Raw genomic sequence first — 21,651 nt, 5'->3', positions numbered from 1 at the left:
TTTTATGACATTATATATGAAAACATCTTTTCAATGGAACATTTTCTTAAAGAATATGAAAAAAGAAAGATTGTAACCCATGGAATCTTTATGTGATAAAAGCATTTAACAGGAAACAAAAAAGAAAATTCATATACAATTTTGAACAGAGGTGGAAAGACATACTTTATAAGGGTGTTTGAAAACTTTATATAAAGAAGTACTGGACATTGCAAAGATTTGTGACAAAAAGGGTTTATGGACTGCTGGATGGGATTGTAATACTGTGTTACAAATAGAAAGAGAAAAAAATATACATATAACAAGCATGATAAATGTGGAGGGGAATAAGGGTGTCATAAATACTGGGGTTAACCCATAGGTTCATAGGTTAGTACTAAGCTAACTGCCCTTGCAAGCCATTTCAAGCTTAGCCAATTATCCCATGTGAGATTCAAACCCTGCACCTTGTGTTTGTAAGGCAAACACTTTACCCTTTAAGCCACCCATAACATGTTTAGTGGAATTTTTTGGACAAGAACAACATTTTATAAGTAACTGTGATAAAAATAAAATGTTATATTTATGGGGAAATGGGACATGATGCAAAATGTGAATTGAAATGTTATAAATAGAACAAAATTTGACATTTATAGATGGACTGCAAAAATGAAAATAAGAGTAAGGAAAAAAGAAAGAGAAGGAAATGAACAAAGAGGAGAAATTTCAGAAGTAGTAAAAACAAAAGAAAGATTTGATGGGAAAAAATAATACAGAGGACAAATTAGAAGGTCCCGAAATTAGTGACGAAGAAGACATGAATTTGGAAATTGTAAAAGAAGAAAATAATTCCATTGGTCAAAGGTTAAAGGAAAGAAAAAGAAAACTTAAATGAATGAACAAAAGGAAAAAAGAAACAAAATGGATGAAAAAGAATATGTACAGCTAGTTATTGGGGGTTGGTATAATGGTTAAGGTGTTTGACTTCCAAACACAAGGTAGAATGATTGAATCTCACCTTTGGCAGAGAAATTGGCTAGGCTTCAAATTGCCTGTTAAGAAAGCTAGCTTAGTAATTAGCCATGAATGTATGAAATCATGAATAAAGGGAAAAGGACAATTTCAGAGTGATTTATGTAAATGTGAATAGTATTAAGAATATTAGGAAGAAAATGGATTTTGGAGTGGTTAACACTTTTGATGTAGATTATATTAGAAGACATGAGATTTGCTAAGAAAAGAAGTAGGATTACAAGCAGAGAAACTATGGGAAGGAAAGATAATCTAGAATTTGGAAAATTGGAGATATTTTGGAATAGTCATATTTTGTAGAAACACAGTAAAGATATTAGATGTAACTTTAGCAAAAAATGGGAAGTTTAACCATTGCAGATTTAAAATGGCAAGTACAAGTGTATAGGACTATAACACTATATGCTTTTACTAATTGTAAAGAAAGGGAAAGGTTATTTCATCAGGTTTTAGACGACATAGTGATAAATATGAAAATTATAATAATAGAAGGTATTAGTGGTAGTTTAGGATGCAAGTGTAAGAAGTAAGGAAATGATATAAGAAAAATGTAAGAAGTTATAAAATGTGGTAAGTTAAAACTTTGGGAAAAAAATCATGGATTTACAAAACAGGTATGTATAGAACTGAAACAGATTACTTTTATAGAAGAAGTCTTTTTTTTTCTTTTTCTTTTTTTTAGGATAAGGGGAGGCAGTTGAAATTGGTCTGTATTATACCATCAAAACACCATTGCATTGGATACTACATTGTCAACATGTATTTAGTGAAATTCACTTCCACGATTTACTGAATCTTAAAGGTCAAACAAATAATTGCCCTGCAACCAAATGGAACTAAATCTGCCTAAACCAAACACACCCACGTGGTGGGCTGCACCCCACACCCTCCTTAAAGTCATAGTTTTTGACCTACTCCAAGATCCAAGAATGTTATTTTATGTAATGTGGGTTATATGGAATGATGGTATAGATGAAATTATATTTAATGGTAAATGGGCTTTGGCAACACTAATAAGTAAAATGATATGCTGGTTATGGAAAAAATGAGTGAATGTCTAATATGGATGAAAATTTAGTATGATTCTAAAGGAAATTATAAATATGCATAAACAGATTTGTATACCTATATATTTATACATTTGTAAATATTTGTAAATATGTTCTTTTTGTATATAAATAAGGGATCCCTACTATTTTTATTATGTGTCATATCTTTTTCATCCAGTTGTGCTATGACCAATTCAGGCAGATGAAGCATCAGTTTAACGTCTCATTCTAAGGAGAGCACACTCCTAGCATGGGATTAGAATCCACAGACTTCTACATCAAAACTGAGTATACTACCTGTTGAGCTACTGAAGGTAGTCTTTTAAATGTGTAACTATGTACTCTATTCATAAAGCAGCCTTTTTCCTTTAATTCTATTCTATGAGGCCTTTAACACCTTACCATATAAAACGTTGGTGAACAAATAAGAGGCTGTTTTAATAGATCCTACTGTGGTAGCATGGATAAAATTATGGCCAGACAAAAATTACACAAATAATTATAGCTAAGGAATACACTCAGGAAAGCATTGTAATGACTACAGTACCACAGGTTCAGGACTGGGAGTTGTCCTTTCTAGCCCTACTTAAGGTGTGCCTTTTTCTTGATTATATAAAAAGATCCAAAATGAGAATAAACAAAAAGGTATAGAAAGAACACAGAGAAACATGCCAAGACTACAGTAAATGAGTAAAGAATGGCAGTTTAAATTAATTGATAATACTACAAAATAATGCAGCTTGGGTGGCATTAACCTTTAAAAGGAGAATAAAAAATGGGAGGAGAAGCATCAATAACAATAAAAACAGAAAAAAACCCTGGGGTTACTCACATTATTTGATCTAAAGGTAAACAAGCATTGTGTTAGTGTGACAGAAAAGCAGGTGGAGTACTAAAATGGATAGAAAGAAGCATTATTAATACATTACAATATCTTATCATTCTTCTGTTTCATGTTTTGAGGTTAACAGGTCATGAGATCTCATAGTACAGTGTGCCATTCTCAAAAGGGCTCATGATACCTGCAGACTTACAATGTTCTAAAAACCTTAAGTCATAAATAATCAGACCATATTATCACTTTCATCTAAGAATTCCAGAAAGATGCTTGATGTCATAATACAAACAAACATTATAGGTACACTTTGTATTTTTTGCCCTTTCAAGCATTTGTCACAGCCTAGGCATACCCAAATGCTAGGGATATTTATACCAAAAACTGTTTAATAATGTTACATGAAGAACTTTGGTTGATAGGACAGTTAACTAGTTAAATGATGGTATTCAGTAGTTTTCTACTGTGTTCTTAAATGAATGTGGTTTTAACCTTTTTCACTTCAGAATTATGTATTGAACAATTCATGATATGCTGGAGTTACAGCTATATCGCTACTCAAAAGACACAGAATGAGCTCTGCTCTCAGGATCACTACAAAAATAGAGCATAACTGGAATACCTCTGTTGCATAGGCCCCTTTGAAGAAATATTACTAAATTCCTGCAGTTTGTTCCAAGGGAGATACCCCCCTTATCTTACATGTCAGACCCTATGCCCCCATGCCTGTGCGACTATTATCTTTTGCTTCAGCATTGCACCTTATCATGGAAAAGAAAATGCATGGTCAGAAAAAAATCTATTTGATTTGAGGTTGAACAACAGCAGAAGGGTGATATAAACACAGAAATGTTGAAAGTAGAGTATACAAAGAACTTTCTTCACTTATAAAAGTACTTTTACGTTGACGATACTGTTAATCGTATTAAGCACTAGACAACATAAGCTGTTTTGAACTTATCATTTTTAATATTGGCATTTATGATTTTGGTCATTTTCTGTCACTATGAAAAAAAATAGAACTACAGTTGTCAGACCTCATTTCCAGAAGGACAGAAACATGACAGAAGAAGTACACAGTGAGGCTGCAAAAGGAATGCTCAGTCTTCTCCAGTTACCATATAAAGAAACACTGTAAAAACTCAGCATGTATGTTTCTGACTAAAGCAGGTAGAATGCTGATGCAAAAGTAATATTTAAATGTTTACATAAAGGCCAGTGTTGGTAGGGTTGTAAGAACTTCAGTACTAAGAAGTAAAATTCTACAGAACTCATTTTATGAAGAATGTCTACTTTCATCATTAACATGTACTGCTGTTAATTCTAGGCTTAACTCCTACTGCTATAATACAAAAACTAGAGGAAAACAAATAAAACATGCAAAAATGACAGTTGGATTCAACAGTTTATTAAAACTTTCGATGCTGGTACCTTGGCTAATGATTTCTCAGAAGAAAAAAATATTAAAACAAATAATATAACATGAAAACATTACAACCAATGAACAAACAGAATAACAGATTAATGAACTGATACATAAATAATTAGACACAAAGAGCACTCATTATTTAGCAGTGAAGGATGTAGAGTGTTACATTTGAAAATAAAACAAGTCTATTTTATATATTAATAATCTTTTAGATTATGCCCTTCTCTTTCATTGATTACTACTTGTTTTGAAATTGTAGCTTTTAAAAAGTACATATTACTGCTATGTCTTTGATAAAAACAAGACGCAATGCGCTGCTTTATTTAATACTTTTAATGTCACATATATGTTTCTGTAGTCTGATGTTAAATTTTCTTTCATTCTTTCCTATATATACACCAGACAACAGGGACATCTAAAAGCATAAATCACCCTAACGGTCATCACAGGTATGCTTTCCTACCATTAGTTATACCAAAATCTGTAACAATGCAGAAACAACTATAGTGAACACCACAGAAGTATCCATGTGTATCATCTGCACATTTACAACAATACAATTTGTATTTTTATAGAGGCTGTGGTCTTAACATTTTTCTTCTTTTGTAAGCCAATGAAATGGTATTTGCCCAAAAGATTTCTTATGTCAATTACTAATAATGTATTTTCAACACTTTTAATGTAATAGGCCAACATATCTTTTCATGTATCATGCTCAACAAAAAATAATATCTCAGAACAAACACCATTATTAATATGTTGTTGCTCACGAACAAAACCTTCTTTTATATATTAGTCTCTGAATGGACCAGATCCTGTTGTCTAGACATCCAGGAAATGTTATTATAAGTGTTTTGTATATCCTGCATATTTTAAATGTTATTTAATAAGTACACTAGTTTCAGAGATAACAAAATCCAGCTCTTGAACCGATATACCATAAATGTGTGGGATGACACCTTCTTAATAGCGACATGTTAGAGGCAGTAGGTTTCCTATATAAAGTAGAATTAACTTGCTTTCCAGGAGTACCTATTAAAGTCAGATCCCCAAAAAAATGATAATTATTAACACTGCAAGCAAACAAAAGACCAAATATGTTATTTCACTAGTACTGAAAACAGGACTACCAGATGACTGCTTCCTTTGCAATTACATAAAATTTCATTAGTATAACAGTGGTATATGACTACCTGCTGTACAAAAAAAAGATATTTTCCACCAGTGCCATAAATACATTTCTATAATCAGGGATAAAACTAGTCTCCGTCAATGTGCCAGACTTTTTCTGATACTACTCCTTATCAGAAAAAAATGTTAGTAAAACATGAACTAATTGTTTAATAAAATTTGCCTTAGCATTTTCTCCTAAAAACCCACATAATACAAACCAAAGTTGTGTTTAATGCTATTATATAAACTATGAACATGGATTGCCATTTAATAATAATCATCAGACAAAATTATGTAATTTAAGTTATTATTAAATCAATAGTATATTTAATATATGATGGAAACTTCATAGCAAGAGTCATAAGGTAACTACTAATCACTTTTCCAATATTTTCTATGAAAGTGGCACAGCCCGATATGATAGTCCTACCTGGAGATGTATGCATCTTTATCAAACTAGTGCAATCTTGATCGGAAAAATAGAAGTCATCTACCTTTATTTATAAAATCAAAAAGATATGACTTTGCCTAGTGATATGCTTCTCTGTCATCCTTACCATAAGTAATAGTCCTGTGTAAGTGTTCATAAGTCATTTGTTCATACTGCAGGTTACTCATGACAGCAATACTCTAGCCATGGTATGAAGGCTGAATTACCAAACAGGAATGATATTGTAGTACCTTTTTTGAATAAATTATTTATTTTCAACTTTTTGTCATGATTAAAATCATTAAAAGCATAAATGACAACAAATTCAACATATCTACAAAATGGTTAAGCTTACTATTCTGAAAGGAGGGTATAAACTCAAAGATACTACTTAGATGAACTTGCAAATAAGTGTTTTCTTAATCAAAAAACACCTGTTCAGAGACACAGGAGTAAAAGCTATCATTAGTAAACTTTTCACAATATGATTTAACACTATCTACCATATTAACTTTAAGTAATATATAAAAATAACTTCCCAATTAACATAAGCATTTCCTTTCCTTTTTAGACACATATGTATTGGATAAATTAACGGGAATAAATTTAGGCCATGTATAAATATTTGCATTACTTCAGTATTTAATTCAATACATGAAATATTAAACACCCTACATCCAAAATCAATATAATCTTTACAATTAGATTTATCACGTCCATAAACGCATAGTTCTCTAGGTAATGTATTATCAATAGCAACGTCAATATCAAACTGTACCTCTTTCAGCCCATGGCACAAAGAGCTAAAGCCGTCATTGTACCCCAGATAACTTGTGCTTGACTCAAGGCACAGGGACTTCAGGGGGGAAGATCAGAGTGATCAGCTGATACCAGTTTACATATCTGGGGAGGGGAGGAGGCAGCCCACTTTGAGGAAACAGCAGAGTGAAAATTATGACAAACTTTGGCTGCAAGTAGTGTGCTACTTAGTTATGAAATTGTGAATGAATAGAAGCATGCGTGTGCCTCCTGAAGGCAGCTATAACAGAGCTTGGAAGGCTGCCATGTGAGTTGGCTTGGGCATTATATAGAAACACTTACTAGCAGCAGCAGTATAACACAGCAAAAGTGTCCTCAGTCTCCTTACCCACTCAGAGTGTGGATCAGACAGAGACAGGAAGAAGCTAAAGCAGGCCTAATAGGTCTAGTGAATGAGAAAAGAAGATGGAGGCAGCTGACAGCTGGTAGGTTGCCAAGAAAAGCAAATGTTACCCCTTTTAAGATGTCTGAGGTCAAGCAATACCTTTTAATGACATAAATCTATAGTGTTAACCACTCTTATCAAAATTTATGCATTTTAAAACTTTTATACCATAGTACAAGTGCTTGTCTTTGCCTTTGGCTTGAGATTTGATTAAAAAGGGTCTTTGCACTAATCTATTCACCCAGTTCGAAAACAAATAAGAAAAACTGCCATGAAAACTTAGACAAATATGAAAATCTGTCATGGACATTATGGGCAACTTTGCCCCCATTCCTCCAACTTAACATAATAATGTAGAAATTTCCCACTCTTGGAATAAAAAAATACTCAGTTTAGCAAATGAGCTAAGGTTTTATTTCCCTACTTTTCCTTCAGCATTCATTTGAGAAGACGTTTATTCATTTTTGAAGTTTTTCATAGTGCAGCAGTTTGGTAAAAAACATCCAGCTGAAGCATTCCGACAATTTAGTGTAGACTGAGAGTCCACTGAGTTTAAGTAGCTGCTTTTTCCGGAAAAATACAGACATGAAAATGAGAGGACACAATTTTAAGATATAAGGGGGATGACTCAAGAGACAGATTGTTTTTCCTAGAAAGGATGTAGAATGATTTGTGTGATTCAGATTTTCTTCTTGAAGGCATGGTAGCATCAAGATAGAGAAAACATTTGAAATCCATGAGATGAGCATACAATAATTGATGTACTGTAGGGGAGGAAAAAGTGATAAAGTGCTGGTTTAGTAAAATCTGTAGTTTATCAAAAGGGACAAGATATGGGAATTCTAGATGGGCCAAGCAGTCCTTATTTGCTGTCAACTCTTCTTTTTCGCACTGGTGTTCCATGTAATCCCCTTATGAAAAAATCTGATGAAAATATAATTTACCCATGACTGAAACATTTGGCTAGTGTAACTGTATTTTACAAAATTTGTTCCAGGTTTCTATTAAGCCTTAGTAGTGTGTATCTGACTTTTGAGTTATACATAAAAAGTACATGAAATCATAATTTAAAAATGTATAAAGCAGAATTAAAAGAAAATAAATAAAGGTTTAAATTACTTCATTCTGAAATCGTCGGCAGCAAGCTTGGCATTGTCAATTTCCAGAATGTAATGTGCATTCTCCATTTTTGCACTTATGACCTAAAAAAGAAACAAAACAAGAATTACATTAGTTTTACAGGAGAAACCACAATAAAAGAGTCACTGAGTAGTGAGCACTCATGCCTGTTATGTAAATTAAAAAATGTAATTGGTGTACATGTACTGTGTGGACTACATAAAGAGTGGACCAAGAGCAAATCCCTGTATCTGTTCTTCTGGCTACAGTGACATAGAAGCAATGCTTTAAACTACATAGTGATACAAAGAAAACAAACAAACAAAAAAATGGCAGAAAAAATAAAACAAAGAATAAAAAAAACCCCAAAAGAACACAGACTAGAGGTCAGCGTATAAAAATTGACTTTATTAGCGCTTTTCTCCACTGCACTCAGGTGAACTTCATCAGATATCCACCAGTTCTTGAGTCAAATGTTATGTATGGAATCTACCAATCGGAAAATATTTCCACATGAAACATGAATTATATACTCCACCCCCAAATGCATTAATTAAAAAAGTTCACTAAACATCAACAATTCTACAAACCTCTACTTAATCAATTATAATCTATCAGGGATATAAAATATAACAAAAATAAGATACATTGATTATATATCCTACTAATAAACATTAACTATAACTTATTTCACTTACTACAAAAATTATATACTAATTTTTTAAATTTTGTAACATAAGAATAATATTTATCTAGTTAAAGCCCTGTTTCAGCAAGCATGAAATTGAGCAATGGTCATTCAAACCTGGCCAGCTATAGGCATTCAGCTTAATTTGCCAAATAAGTTCTTTTTTCTCCAATAGCAGATTAGGAGAACCTCCCCTCATACCCATTCTTACTATTTCAATGTCTATATATTTGAAAGTATGACCAGGGTATTCTTTCACATCTCTTGCCAATGCATTGGTTTCCTGTTCTCTGCTAATTGCATATTCATTCTCATATATCCTCTCCTTTATTCTACGATTGGTCCTACCTATATAGAAACCTAAGGATTGTTGGCATTTAGCCAGGTATACCACTCCCTTTGAGTTACAATCAAACTTTTAATAAATCTTATGCTCTACATTTGCTACCTGAAACTTATCATCTACATTAATTTTAGAGCACCAAGTACATCTCCCCCATCTTGCCATTCTTGGTCTAATGTTACTACCATGGTTATTCAAATTTTCTAATAGGGATTTAAAATTATACCCTCTTCTGAAAATTATCCTACCCCTAAGTAGGTGTTCATCCACTAAAATAGGCCAATTTTAGTGCAAAATTCTGATAATGTCCCTATGATTGTCATTAACTTGAGTAATAAAACAAGCCATATCCAAAATAAAATTATCATTAATATTTTGATTACCATTCAGTCCTGTTGTAGCTACCACAGACTCTCTGGAAGGTACACTTGAGGAACACAATATAGGGCGATAAAAAACAGACAACCTCTTTTGAGATACTTTGTTTCTCAACTCAGTCAGTAATTGAATGGGATAACCTCTCTTTCTGAACATGAGCATCAAATAGTCACATTCTTGTTGAAAATGGTCATCCAAAGATACCATTTTTGCAGCTCTTACTAACTGTCCCTTCACTACCGACCTCTTCTGGTGGGTGGGATAGGAACTGGAAAAGTACAGACAACTATTAGAGTAAGTATTTTTCCTAAAAATCTTACAAGTATACCTGTTGTTAAACCTATCATTAATTAGCTAATTAGCTTGACATCCACAAAGGAAATTTAATCAGTATTAAATCCATTGGAGAAACTTAGAAAATTAGTAATAGTGTTAATATGCACTACAAATTCATTAAACTCAATCTCATCACTTTCCCATACCACAAATAAATCATCCAAATAATGTTGGTATAGTTTAATTTTACCCCAAAATGGACTATTGAACACAAATCTATGCTCCCAATAGCTCATAACCAAGTTAACAAAAACTGCAACACATGGGGAACCCATTGCTACCCCACTTACAAATATACTGTTCAGAATTCACAAAAACTTTAAGTTTCCTGTCCAAATATTTGGCACATGCTGATGTCAAAGAATTCCTCCCATCAACTACTGGACGTAATGGTAGGTTTAATAAGTTCTTACGAATCTTTGGAACTCTGAATATTATAGGCGTTAAAGGTGAAGTCATATTCAAAAAGTTAAATAAATCCAGTGTAATGCACCATTCAATAAATATATCATTAATCTGCCCGTATACCCTCCTACAGGCACTATTGATATTATTTTTTGAAACTCTGATATAAGCTTCATTATCCAATAGCTCCAATATTCTCCTATTGTAATTAAAAACATCCATTCTTACCAACCCCCCTCCATTATCTGGCTTCATAATCCACAACTTCTGTGTTTTAAAAAGTCAAGTAACACATACACACAAACAATATTTGATTTCTCTTCAAATAATGGTGACTTCTGGGGTGATTACAGAGCTGTATAGAGACGCTTCTGCTCATAAACTATTGCCGTGTACAAGGTTTGCCTCATCTAAATCATTAATGTTAGTTAAATGTCTGTTTGTGATGTCCTGATAACACTTTTCTGCGCATTGATGGTATAATGTATGCTATTATATATGAGATATTAGAAGGATCTAGAGTATATTCATATGAGAAGAGTTAAAGATAAATAGGCAGTGTGACAAATGGTAAAGAAGGCAGGTAGAATACTAATATATATATATATATATATATATATATATATATATACACACACACACACACACACACACACACACACACACACACACACACACACTAGTATTCCTTACCATTTCTCATGCTATTTATACCTGTTTTATGGCAGCTGTTAAGACCTCACATCTTGTATCGTGCACATTCTGGAGAACCCATTAGAATAATGGCACAGATGTCACAGATGTAGTTCAGTGAAGACCAAGATTGTTGGTGCATAGTGTGGATCAATACAATTACTTATTTATTCATTTGTTTATTTGTGTTTGAATTTGCTAACCATGATATAGCACTGATCCTACTGGATCATTTCATACTTAGCCTGTGGATACCTATAATTTCCATTCAGATCAAAACTATTCCATTGCTGTCACAGTATAGAGGGGATTATGACTGGGTCTCTTATGATAACCAGTATAGTATGTGTTTGAGACATGGATGCTCAGAAATTCGCCTTGAGAGCAAACTTTTCGAGGTGAATTTTCACATCCGTGTTGCGAACACATAATTAGGATTATGATTAGAGACCAGATCATAATTCTTTGAAGTGCATGGAACTTTATTTGGTATATATTACTACCACTTACAGAGAAAATTGTAGGAGTGCCTAGTGTTTTATCAGTTTTCCAAGCCTTGGAAAACTGGTAATGCACTTAGCTCTGTTAGGCAGCAGGCAGAAATGATGTGCCCATCCATAGAACTAGTGCCTTTAAAAGCTGTTAAATACTTCTAACGGCCACACTTTTTGTTTGCAGATGTAGCAGAGTGAAGTTCTAACAGATTTAAAAGCTGTTCTACTTTCTGCTGCTGTTCTTTGCACGCTGACGCTGTCCTCTGTTAGTCCCTGGTGTGAGACCTGATCTTAACAGCACTTAACTGTCTTTAACAAATTCCTAATAAGCATCCATAAGTGCAGTTCAGATTGTATCTCATTCTAGGGATGTCCACAAGTTTATCTTTTTTCTTGATCTTGGAGCATAATCATTTCACTTCATTCACTGGAATTTTATTGCTGTCAGACAGAATATATATTTTAAACACTTACAGTTCAGTCACAGCATGAAGTTATGTGAAAGAGTAGTGGAAGCTAGGTTAAAAAGGGAGATGATGATTAGTGATCAGCAGTATGGTTTCATGCCAGGAAAGAGCACTACAGATGTGATTTTTGCTCTGAGAGTGTTGATGGGGAAGTACAGAGAAGGTCAGAAGGAGTTGCATTGTGTCTTTGTGGACTTAGAGAAAGCATATGACAGGGTGCCTAGAGAGGAGTTGTGGTATTGTATGAGAAAGTCGGGAGTGTCAGAGAAGAATGTAAGAGTGGTGCAGGATATGTACGAGGGTAGTGTGACAGCATTGAGAGTGACGGATGTGTTTAAGGTGGAGGTGGGATTACAGCAATGATCAGATCTGGGCTCTTTCTTATTTGCAGTGGTGATAGACAGGTTGACAGATGAGATGAGACAGGAGTCCCCATGGACTATGATGTTCGCAGATGACATTGAGATCTGCAGTGAGAGTAGGGAACAGCTGGAGGAGACCCTGGAGAAGTGTAGATATGCTCTAGAGAAAAGAGGAATGAAGGTCAGCAGGACTAAGACAGAATATATGTGTGTGAATGAGAGGGAGGATAGAGGAATGGTGAGGATGCAGGGAGTAGAGGTGGCGAAGGTGAATGAGTTTAAATACTTGGGATCAACAGTTCAGAGTAATGGTGAGTGTGAAAGAGAGGTGAAGAAGAGAGTACAGGCAGGATGGAATGGGTGGAGAAGAGTGTCAGGAGTGATTTGTGACAGACGAGTACCAGTAAGAGTGAAAGGGAAGGTCTACAAGAGGATAGTGAGGCCAGCTATGTTATATGGGTTGGGGACAGTGGCACTGACAAAAAGGCAGGAGTCAGAGCTGGACATGGTAGAGTTAAAGATGTTAAGATTTCCACTGGATGTGACGAGGGTGGACAGGATTAGGAATAAGTATATTAGAGGATCAGCCCAGGTTGGAAGGTTTGGAGACAAAGCCAGAGAGGCAAGATTACGTTGGTTTGGACATGTGCTGAAGAGGGATGCAGAGTATATTGGGAAAAAGATGCTAAGGATGAAGCTGCCAGGTAACAGGAAAAGAGGAAGGCCTAAGATAAGGTTTATGGATATGGTGAGAGAGGACATGCAGGTGGTTGGGTGTGACAGAGCAAGATGCAGGGGACAGGAAGAAATGGAAACAGATGATCCGCTGTGGCGACCCCTAATGGCAGCAGCTGAAAGAAGAAGAAGAAGACAGTTGCAGATACACTAGCCATAATATATGGTAACATTGTCAGACAGGATATACAGTTGTTAAACATTTACAATTGCTTTATAATAGATTTAGAACTTATGCTGAGAAGAAGATTTTGGGGTGGTTTACGTGACTCTGCTGTTAAGGAAGCATTTGCACTTTGCTTGATGAATATGAAAGTCTCTAGTTCTGAATGAAATTTTGGAAAAGGCAAAACAGATTTTATGTAGCAAGGGATAGTAGCCCATATTTTAGAACAAGAATAGTGAAGGCAGAGTCAGTGAAATATAGTTTTGAATGAGGGGCCTGATAGGTGGAGGTATGTGCTGAGAGGGATTTAAGGTTGTAGAGGATGGTTTTGTCAAGTAGTCTGCCCACCAGAAGGGGAAATGAGTCATGGAGAGTGAGTTTGAAGACTAGGCCTGCTGTAAGTACAGTGGTTCTGAGTTGCAAAGGTAACAGTGTAGCTTTATCAAGAACAAAGTAGTGGTGTTCTCTTTAGAGGACTATGGTGATAAATCTGCAGATATTACTGCAGGTGGTTTGTAGAGCTTTGGGATTTTTTTTTGGGGGGGGGGGTGCAGATGACTGTGATGAGGAGACTGTATTCCATCTGGGGGGAAAGGATCACTTTACCAGAGGCAGCTCTTCCTTCAGGGCAATGAAAATGAGTATATTAGAGAAGAACATTAGAGTGTTTACTTCAGCTTTACTGTTTGTACTTGATTTGCCTAATAGTTAAGAATTCTGTCTGCCTAAGTAGTCTATCCAGACAACAAGGTACTTATAATACTGAAAAGTTTCTATTCCCTTTTGAACTGAGTAGGTAATGGCCTAGTTGCTGAGTACCTTGCCTAGACTTTGTTGAATTCCAAACAGCATGCCTTTGGTTTTCTTTGCATTTAATAGTAGTCTGAGGCAAAGTAGCTAGTGACATGTTTACATATATATATATATATATATATATATATATATATATATATATATATATATATATATATATATATATGTTTCTACCTGATGTTTGATCACTGAGCGAGAGTGATTGGATCTGTATATGTCAATATCATCTACACAGAGTACTATTATCTGTGGAAGGTCTGTGAGAAGCCGTGTCTTTTTGATAAATTTTCCTCAGAAATTTCTTTGCTGACATTATTCTCAAGTAAAGATTTATTTTTTTAAATATTTTTGTATCCTTATACTGGTCCAGTCCCCAGTGCCCCACTTACACATTGAATCTACCAGGTTTCATCATACCCCCCCAATTATATTCTGCTATAGCTGGGGTAGATGTGAATCCTATGAGCATCCTGGGGGCTTGCCTTGTCTGTGCTTATGTCAGTTTTTTACTGCATCACCCACTCTCTTTCCATACACACCCATGCTATTTGATTATGTTAGAGGGCAATTCCCCTCTTTTAGACCACTCCTCACCTTTGGTAGCATATCAATGACCACTCACCACCCACAAGAGGCACTCCAGTGCCTTCCCTGCCATTTTGTCAGTCATTCGACTCACTACTCAAACCAAGTTATCTGGCTTATAGTCAGGGCTTTATCCATCAATGCAGTGGGAGTGGCCTAGCCTCGAGTTAAGATTTCTGAGCACCTGGATTAACAGCCTATAATAACTGTCTGGCTAAAGTAAGAATATGATCTTAGAGGGAAAGTAAGACAGAAAAGGAAAAAGAGAAAGAGGCATTGAGAGGCTGGACAAGCTGAATACATATACATATATATATATATATATATATATATATATATATATATATATATATATATATATAGGTCTGAGAAAAAAAGACAGAGGTGGGCATGAAAGAAATGTTCAAACACTTCAAGGAAATTCATAGATTCTAAGTGGGCTCAGTATATCACAGAGAATAAAATAAAAAAGAAATAACAGTAAGAGAGCAAAGTGACAGAATTTAGGATGAAAGGCAAGTGGCTTAAGGGAGAAATGTGGAGGGACTGTTTTACAGAAAGGATGGTATAAGTTGGGAATAACCTTCCTATAGTAGTAGTAGGATCAAAAAAAATTCACAAATGCTTGGATAAGTCATTAGGCTCCATTTACAATGACTTTGAGAGTTCTGAGTACTGAGAAAACCTTTTCTCTTTAACATTTTTGATCAGGTGAGAAATCATGCCCATAGATCCTTCCCAGTCATGGCCAGCTACACAGGAGAAGTGATAAAACAACATATCGTTAAATGGAAAGTTTAGTGTAGCCAATCAAGCAACATGTTTTGTGAGAAAAACAGAGAACCTGAAGAAAACAGAAGAACAGAGACAGCATCCAAGGTTCACTGAGACAATGACTGGAAGACAAGACTGAAAACTAGACCACAGAGCTGTAAGTCAGAGTGGAAGTTCCCTCATGCCCTGGCCAAATTTCCTCTAGTTAATTTAAATACCACCTTGGGTTTCCCCTAAAAAAATAAATAAAATAAATAAATATTTTAAGCTTAATTTGGCATTACAAATCATCTCCCAAAAAATAGAGGTATAATGTTCCAGTAGTAAGGAACTAATTCAGTTGCTGGCAAATATATTGTAGCTGTAGTTGTTTTGCATGTACAAATGATTCATCTACTTTTATGTTTATGTATCAAGAAAAGATATTGAACACTGGAATACAGCTTCTGGCTGTGCGTCTTGTAAAGTAACAGTACAGCAGAAACTCTGTTTATACACAGTTGTGCATGCGTGTTCACAAAAACACAAGCACACACACCTATCCACCCACACACACACACACACACACACAAACACACACCAGGAAAATGAGAAATGTCTACTATGCAGAAGAAGGAGCAGTATTCAAGTAGATAATGAGGGGATCAAAACTCATGGCCCTTGGGCCTCAAACAGCCTAAACCAGCAAAATTCTATGAGAGGAAGAGTACTACTGTACAATCATGGCTGCACTGACTACCTTTTTTTTTTTTTTTTGGAGATATTAGTCCTCAGGTGAATGTGGTAGTCCTCACACAACCCTCATGATTTTTGAGTCTGAGACCCTTGCTCTATACATGAAAGATTTCAGTCATGCAGCTTGACAGCATGTTGTCATGACTTGTGATACCCGACTTTCAGTAATACTGCACATGCCCTAAAAAATGCCTTAGTTTACTTCAATAATCTGTGCATGCTTTATAGTGCACTGCACTTCCTCCACAATGCCATCAGACATGACAATCTCTTTTTATGCTTAGTTTTAATTCATGTTTCAGGAAACTATATTACTTCCTGATTCTTTGTTGTTTAGTCAGTATCAAATGAAAATTATTTCTAAAGTCTATGAGAAAAAGAAATGAAAAGGGATCATAAGAACAGACACACCAAGTGATTAATTGCAGAAGGGCATATAGCTATCAGAAACATCTGCATTAAACAACAGCATATACTTAAATAAAGGGTAATGCCGGTGATTTGTTCTCTATCAATATGCTCTAATTTTAATGGAATGTTTGCATGTGGATATCCATAAAGTCTACACTGCTTATCCAACAAGCTCTTTTATGTAGCAAATATACATCAGAAAGACTTGCTCCTTTGAGCAACCTGAAAATGACTCAAATGTGAAGAGATAGGTACACACATGCCAAGCTGCTAACGTGTTTGTAGTCTATAAATTTTCATGTTTAAGGATACTAGCCAGAAAAGGATGACACTTTGGCATATTATTAGCTTTTCCTCTCATTAATTATTTAACCAGATAATTGCTAAATATGGTTGCAATAATGCACATTATAGTGTGCACATTTCAAACATTTCATAACTGTGGCTTTGAGATCAGAATTTATAACTATCTCCCACGGTTTCTGTATCTTTTAAAAAGATCATATTGCCAGCAAAAAAGTAAGGAAGCCAAATTTACTAGTTGTCATTTTTTTGCTTTGCTTCGTGAAAGCTTTGTTTTACTGCTTTCTGAATGTTGGGGTTAAGTATTATGCACATGTATGAAAAATATGACATAAAATGCTTATATTTACTGACTGAATGCTAGGAAGAATTTCTTACCTTATTTTGAAGATCTATGATCTCCTTTTCGAAAGGGCTGTAGTCACGACCAGGGTGTCCCCCATCTCCTCCTATCTGCTGACTATGCCAGTCTCTGATCTTCAGCTCAAGATCACGGTTTGCATCGTCCAGACTGCGCACATTTTGTAAATATGTAGCCAGGCGATCATTCAGGTTTTGCATGGTTATCTTCTCATTTCCAACAAGAAATCCATCATCGCAACCACTGCTTACACCAAAGGAGGAACCAAAGCCTCCACCACCACCACCAAAGTTAGAACCACCACTTTGGCTAAAGGAAAAGTTGGAGCCACCTCCTGATGCAAATCCACCAAACCCAGCACCAGCTCTTCCAGCGCTGAAATGCCCACCACCTGCAGCCGCTAAGGGTCTTATTGTCGACACCTGCATTCTACCCCCACCACCACTACTACCATGTACACTAACAGCTTTTCGTGCAACATACATGGCGGTGTAGAAAAGGTAAAGTACAAATGTGCCAGTGCTGTAGTGGAGCTGATCTGGTGGCTGTGGAGAGCAGAGGTTGCCTTATTGTTTATGTAGGAAACCCAGAGGGTGTTGCTTTCACTGCCCTCTCTACCCATTGGACATCCTTTGTGACATAAGCCTGGCAGCTAGCTAGCTGTTTCTTGGGTAATTGCCCATGTTAAGCAAGCCAAATGTTTTAATTTTTAGAGTTATGAAAGTAGCCTTTGGGGTTTTGCTAAGGCAAGGCAGCATAAGGGTGTGGTGTTCTTGCATTTATGATACTTAACCTGTTTGTTTCGCAATACTCAGTTCAGCACAGCATACAAGCAAGAGAACAAATAATTCGCACCAAGTAATGTGTTCACATACAGACAGCAGCACAGGATAATGCAGAATATTTTACACTTCCCTGCTCTTTTTCAGTACTTGCATTAATGTAAACAGACTCTCCCAAATGCCAATTTAACAGCATTAGATATTTAAATACACTCTTCCTATCAATCACTCAGTGCCCCAGTTTGCAACAACACAGCCTTTTGGTGGCATTTAATTTTGGCAGTCATTGCTGACAATACTTCAAGAGGGGTCAGTGACATATAGTTTTATCATTTTAAGTGAATAAAACTTGCAGTTGCAACAATATTCAACAGACTGAAAGCACAGCAAAGTAAATATGTGACTAGAAAACTAATTATCATGATCATCTACTCTCATTTTTCAGTTTTTTACATGGGATCAGGGTGTTGTATCAAATTTCACAATCTTTTTCAATTCAGAGTCGCTCTCCTACCATCTTCAGCAGTCATGCCCAACTGCTGCAGGTCTTCACTAATACAGTCTATAAATTTTTAGGCTGGATGGCCTTGTCTTCTCTTACATACTTCTTGTCTCTTTCAAATCTGCTTTACCAAGTTGTCTTCTGCTTTCCTGTACATGTGACTAAACCACCATGATCTGTTCTCCTTGACCTTGTCTGTAATTGGGGCTACTTTAATGTCTGTTCTGATACCCTTATCATGTGACTAAACCACCATGATCTGTTCTCCTTGACCTTGTCTGTAATTGGGGCTACTTTAATGTCTGTTCTGATACCCTTATCATGTGACTAAACCACCATGATCTGTTCTCCTTGACCTTGTCTGTAATTGGGGCTACTTTAATGTCTGTTCTGATACCCTTATCATGTGACTAAACCGCCATGATCTGTTCTCCTTGACCTTGTCTGTAATTGGGGCTACTTTAACGTCTGTTCTGATACCCTTATCATGTGACTAAACTACCATAATCTGTTCTCCTTCACCTTGTCTGTAATTGGGGCTACTTTAACATCTGTTCTGATACCCTTATCATGTGACTAAACCGCCATGATCTGTTCTCCTTCACCTTGTCTGTAATTGGGGCTACTTTAACATCTGTTCTGATACCCTTATCATGTGACTAAACCGCCATGATCTGTTCTCCTTCACCTTGTCTGTAATTGGGGCTACTTTAACGTCTGTTCTGATACCCTTATCATGTGACTAAACCACCATAATCTGTTCTCCTTCACCTTGTCTGTAATTGGGGCTACTTTAACGTCTGTTCTGATACCCTTATCATGTGACTAAACCGCCATGATCTGTTCTCCTTCACCTTGTCTGTAATTGGGGCTACTTTAACGTCTGTTCTGATACCCTTATCATGTGACTAAACCGCCATGATCTGTTCTCCTTCACCTTGTCTGTAATTGGGGCTACTTTAACGTCTGTTCTGATACCCTTATTTTTTTCATGTCTCATAGTGTACAACCTCTTACCTGTCTCAGGCACCTCATCTCCATTATCTCAAGCTTCCTCAGCTGTTTTGCTTTAACTGCCTAGGTTTCTGTACCATGCAGAAACAGCACTGCTTAGCACTGTTTATACACTTTGCTTTCAGCTTCTTTGGCATTCATCTGTCACACAACACCCCTGGCATGCTGTGTCAGTTGTCTGCGAGACTTCTGATTTTAGCTTTGACCGCCTTATTCAGACTTCTCTTCTCCTCACCCACACTCCTCAGGTATTTGAAGCTGTTAATTTGTTCTACTATGTTCCCTTCTATCTCAGTTTTAAGTTTCTTCTGGTTTCCTAATTGCTGCCATGACCATTGATTTGTCTGTACACAGTTTCACCCTATGTACCTTGTGATTTGCATTATCATATGCTGAAGTTCCTGTTCAGAATCTGCTTGTAGTGCCATGTTGTTTGTAATTCTGCCAGTCTGCTCCCCCTGACCTGGTTACTTATTTAGTCCATCACCGGTATGAATAAGACTGGACTTAGAGCTGAATGCTGATGCACACCCATTGCCACTGGCAGCCATCTGTGAGTCTGATAACTGCTCAACCTTGGGACATTATTTTCTTGTATATAGCTGACACCAATTCTACCAATGTTTAATGGACTTCAAACCACTGCAAACCTGCCCAAATCAGCTTTTTTTGGATCTTGTTATATGCTTTCCCAAGTCTACAAACGATCAACTGGACAATTTCCTCATCTCCATCTTCTTCTCCACTGTCTGCCTCACAGCAAACATTCGGTCAGTCTTATTGCATCCTAATCTGAATTTGATCTGCTCCTCATCCACCTTACTTCCCACTATTCTACATATTCATTTATCAGTCACCTTCTCTAGCACTTTCATGCAGTATGAGAGAAGTTTGGCACTTCTGTGCTGACCAGTGTTGTGAATATCCCATTTGATCTTGCATACTGGTAGGAGAATGATTATTATTCAGTCATCTAGACTATAACTTTCTCTTTCTCTCCATACCAAGTACTCTCAGGACCAGTTTGCACACCATACTTTTTATAGGGTAGGTTCTTCTTCCTCTTTTATCATAGGATGTGCATGTGGCAGTACAGCTACTGTGTGGATTTATTCATTCAGAAGATTCTTGAAGAAATCCTTCCATCCAGTAGTGTAGCTAGGGTGGGGGATGATACGGACAACTACATGGGCACAAAGGTCTGGGGATGCAATTATTTGATCCCAGTCTCCTTTAATGCAATACTGGCTTTTAAAAGCCAATATTACATTTGTGGTCAAATCTGAGTGATGTAGCACGCCATGTGTGGTCTAGCAGTTTGCTACAGTTTAGAAGTTAACAAAAAAAAGGAAATAAAATTATTTTTTTAACTAAAACCTAAGCACTGCAGTGCTCCATGTAGGCAGGGTATAAACTATAGTAAAAATTTGATACATTTGTAGCAACCAGTTTGCTACAGTTTTAAACAAATATTTTCTTTAAATAAAACATTAGTGCCATAGCACTATGTGCTGGCATGGTACAAACTAGCAACTGTTTACAACATTTGTAGCAAAATATTTGCAACAGTTAAAAATAACTTTTTTAAACTAAAACAGGAGGGTATGGCGCTCCATGCAGGCAGGGTATAAACTGCAGCAACTGTTTGCTATATCTGTAGCAAGCACAAATGAAAAAACATTTTTTTAAATAAAATATGTTGAAGGAGGGTTGGGGGCAGGGCATAGAAACCAGATCTGAATGGCTGGGACAGGGCAAGTGGTGTCTTGCATCTAGCCACCTGGCTGGTGTGCCAGTAGAATGAGCATCTATTTTTTTCTCTTCAGTGGACAGCTTGCGGGTGTCGATACAACTGTAATAAGCTGATTACTTACAATGTAGCAACTGGCCTATTACAGTGAAGTGCTTTGTATTGTTTTTTTTTTTAACTCTTCACTTGAAGAACTGAGGGGGTGGGATGCTGGTTCATAGTACCGGCCCAGGGAGCTGCTTGAACCAGCTGCATTTCTGCTTCCATCTGCACTTCATGCTGTCAATCATAACAAACTTTTTGT

General features: G+C 36.1%; 1 protein-coding gene across 1 annotated transcript in view; it reads right to left on the bottom strand.

The window, feature by feature from the left end:
* LOC122788073 (keratin, type I cytoskeletal 19-like) overlaps window positions 1-17,839 on the bottom strand; it is a 154,571-nt gene extending 136,732 nt beyond the window's left edge. The window contains exons 1-2 of the mRNA XM_044054996.1: window positions 17,317-17,839; window positions 8,251-8,333 (exon numbers count right to left, since the gene is read on the bottom strand). Of these exons, the coding sequence (XP_043910931.1) occupies window positions 8,251-8,333; window positions 17,317-17,784 (551 nt within the window). The 5' untranslated portion in view covers window positions 17,785-17,839. The remainder of the gene's footprint in view (window positions 1-8,250; window positions 8,334-17,316) is intronic.
* Between the last annotated feature and the right edge of the window lie 3,812 nt (window positions 17,840-21,651).

The sequence above is a fragment of the Protopterus annectens genome, chromosome 13.part0 (genome assembly GCF_019279795.1).
Source record: "Protopterus annectens isolate FY-2018-M chromosome 13.part0, PAN1.0, whole genome shotgun sequence".
Lineage (NCBI taxonomy): Eukaryota > Metazoa > Chordata > Ceratodontiformes > Protopteridae > Protopterus > Protopterus annectens.
The sequence above is the reverse complement of the archived record's forward strand: the minus strand, read 5'-3'. Positions and strand labels throughout refer to the sequence as shown.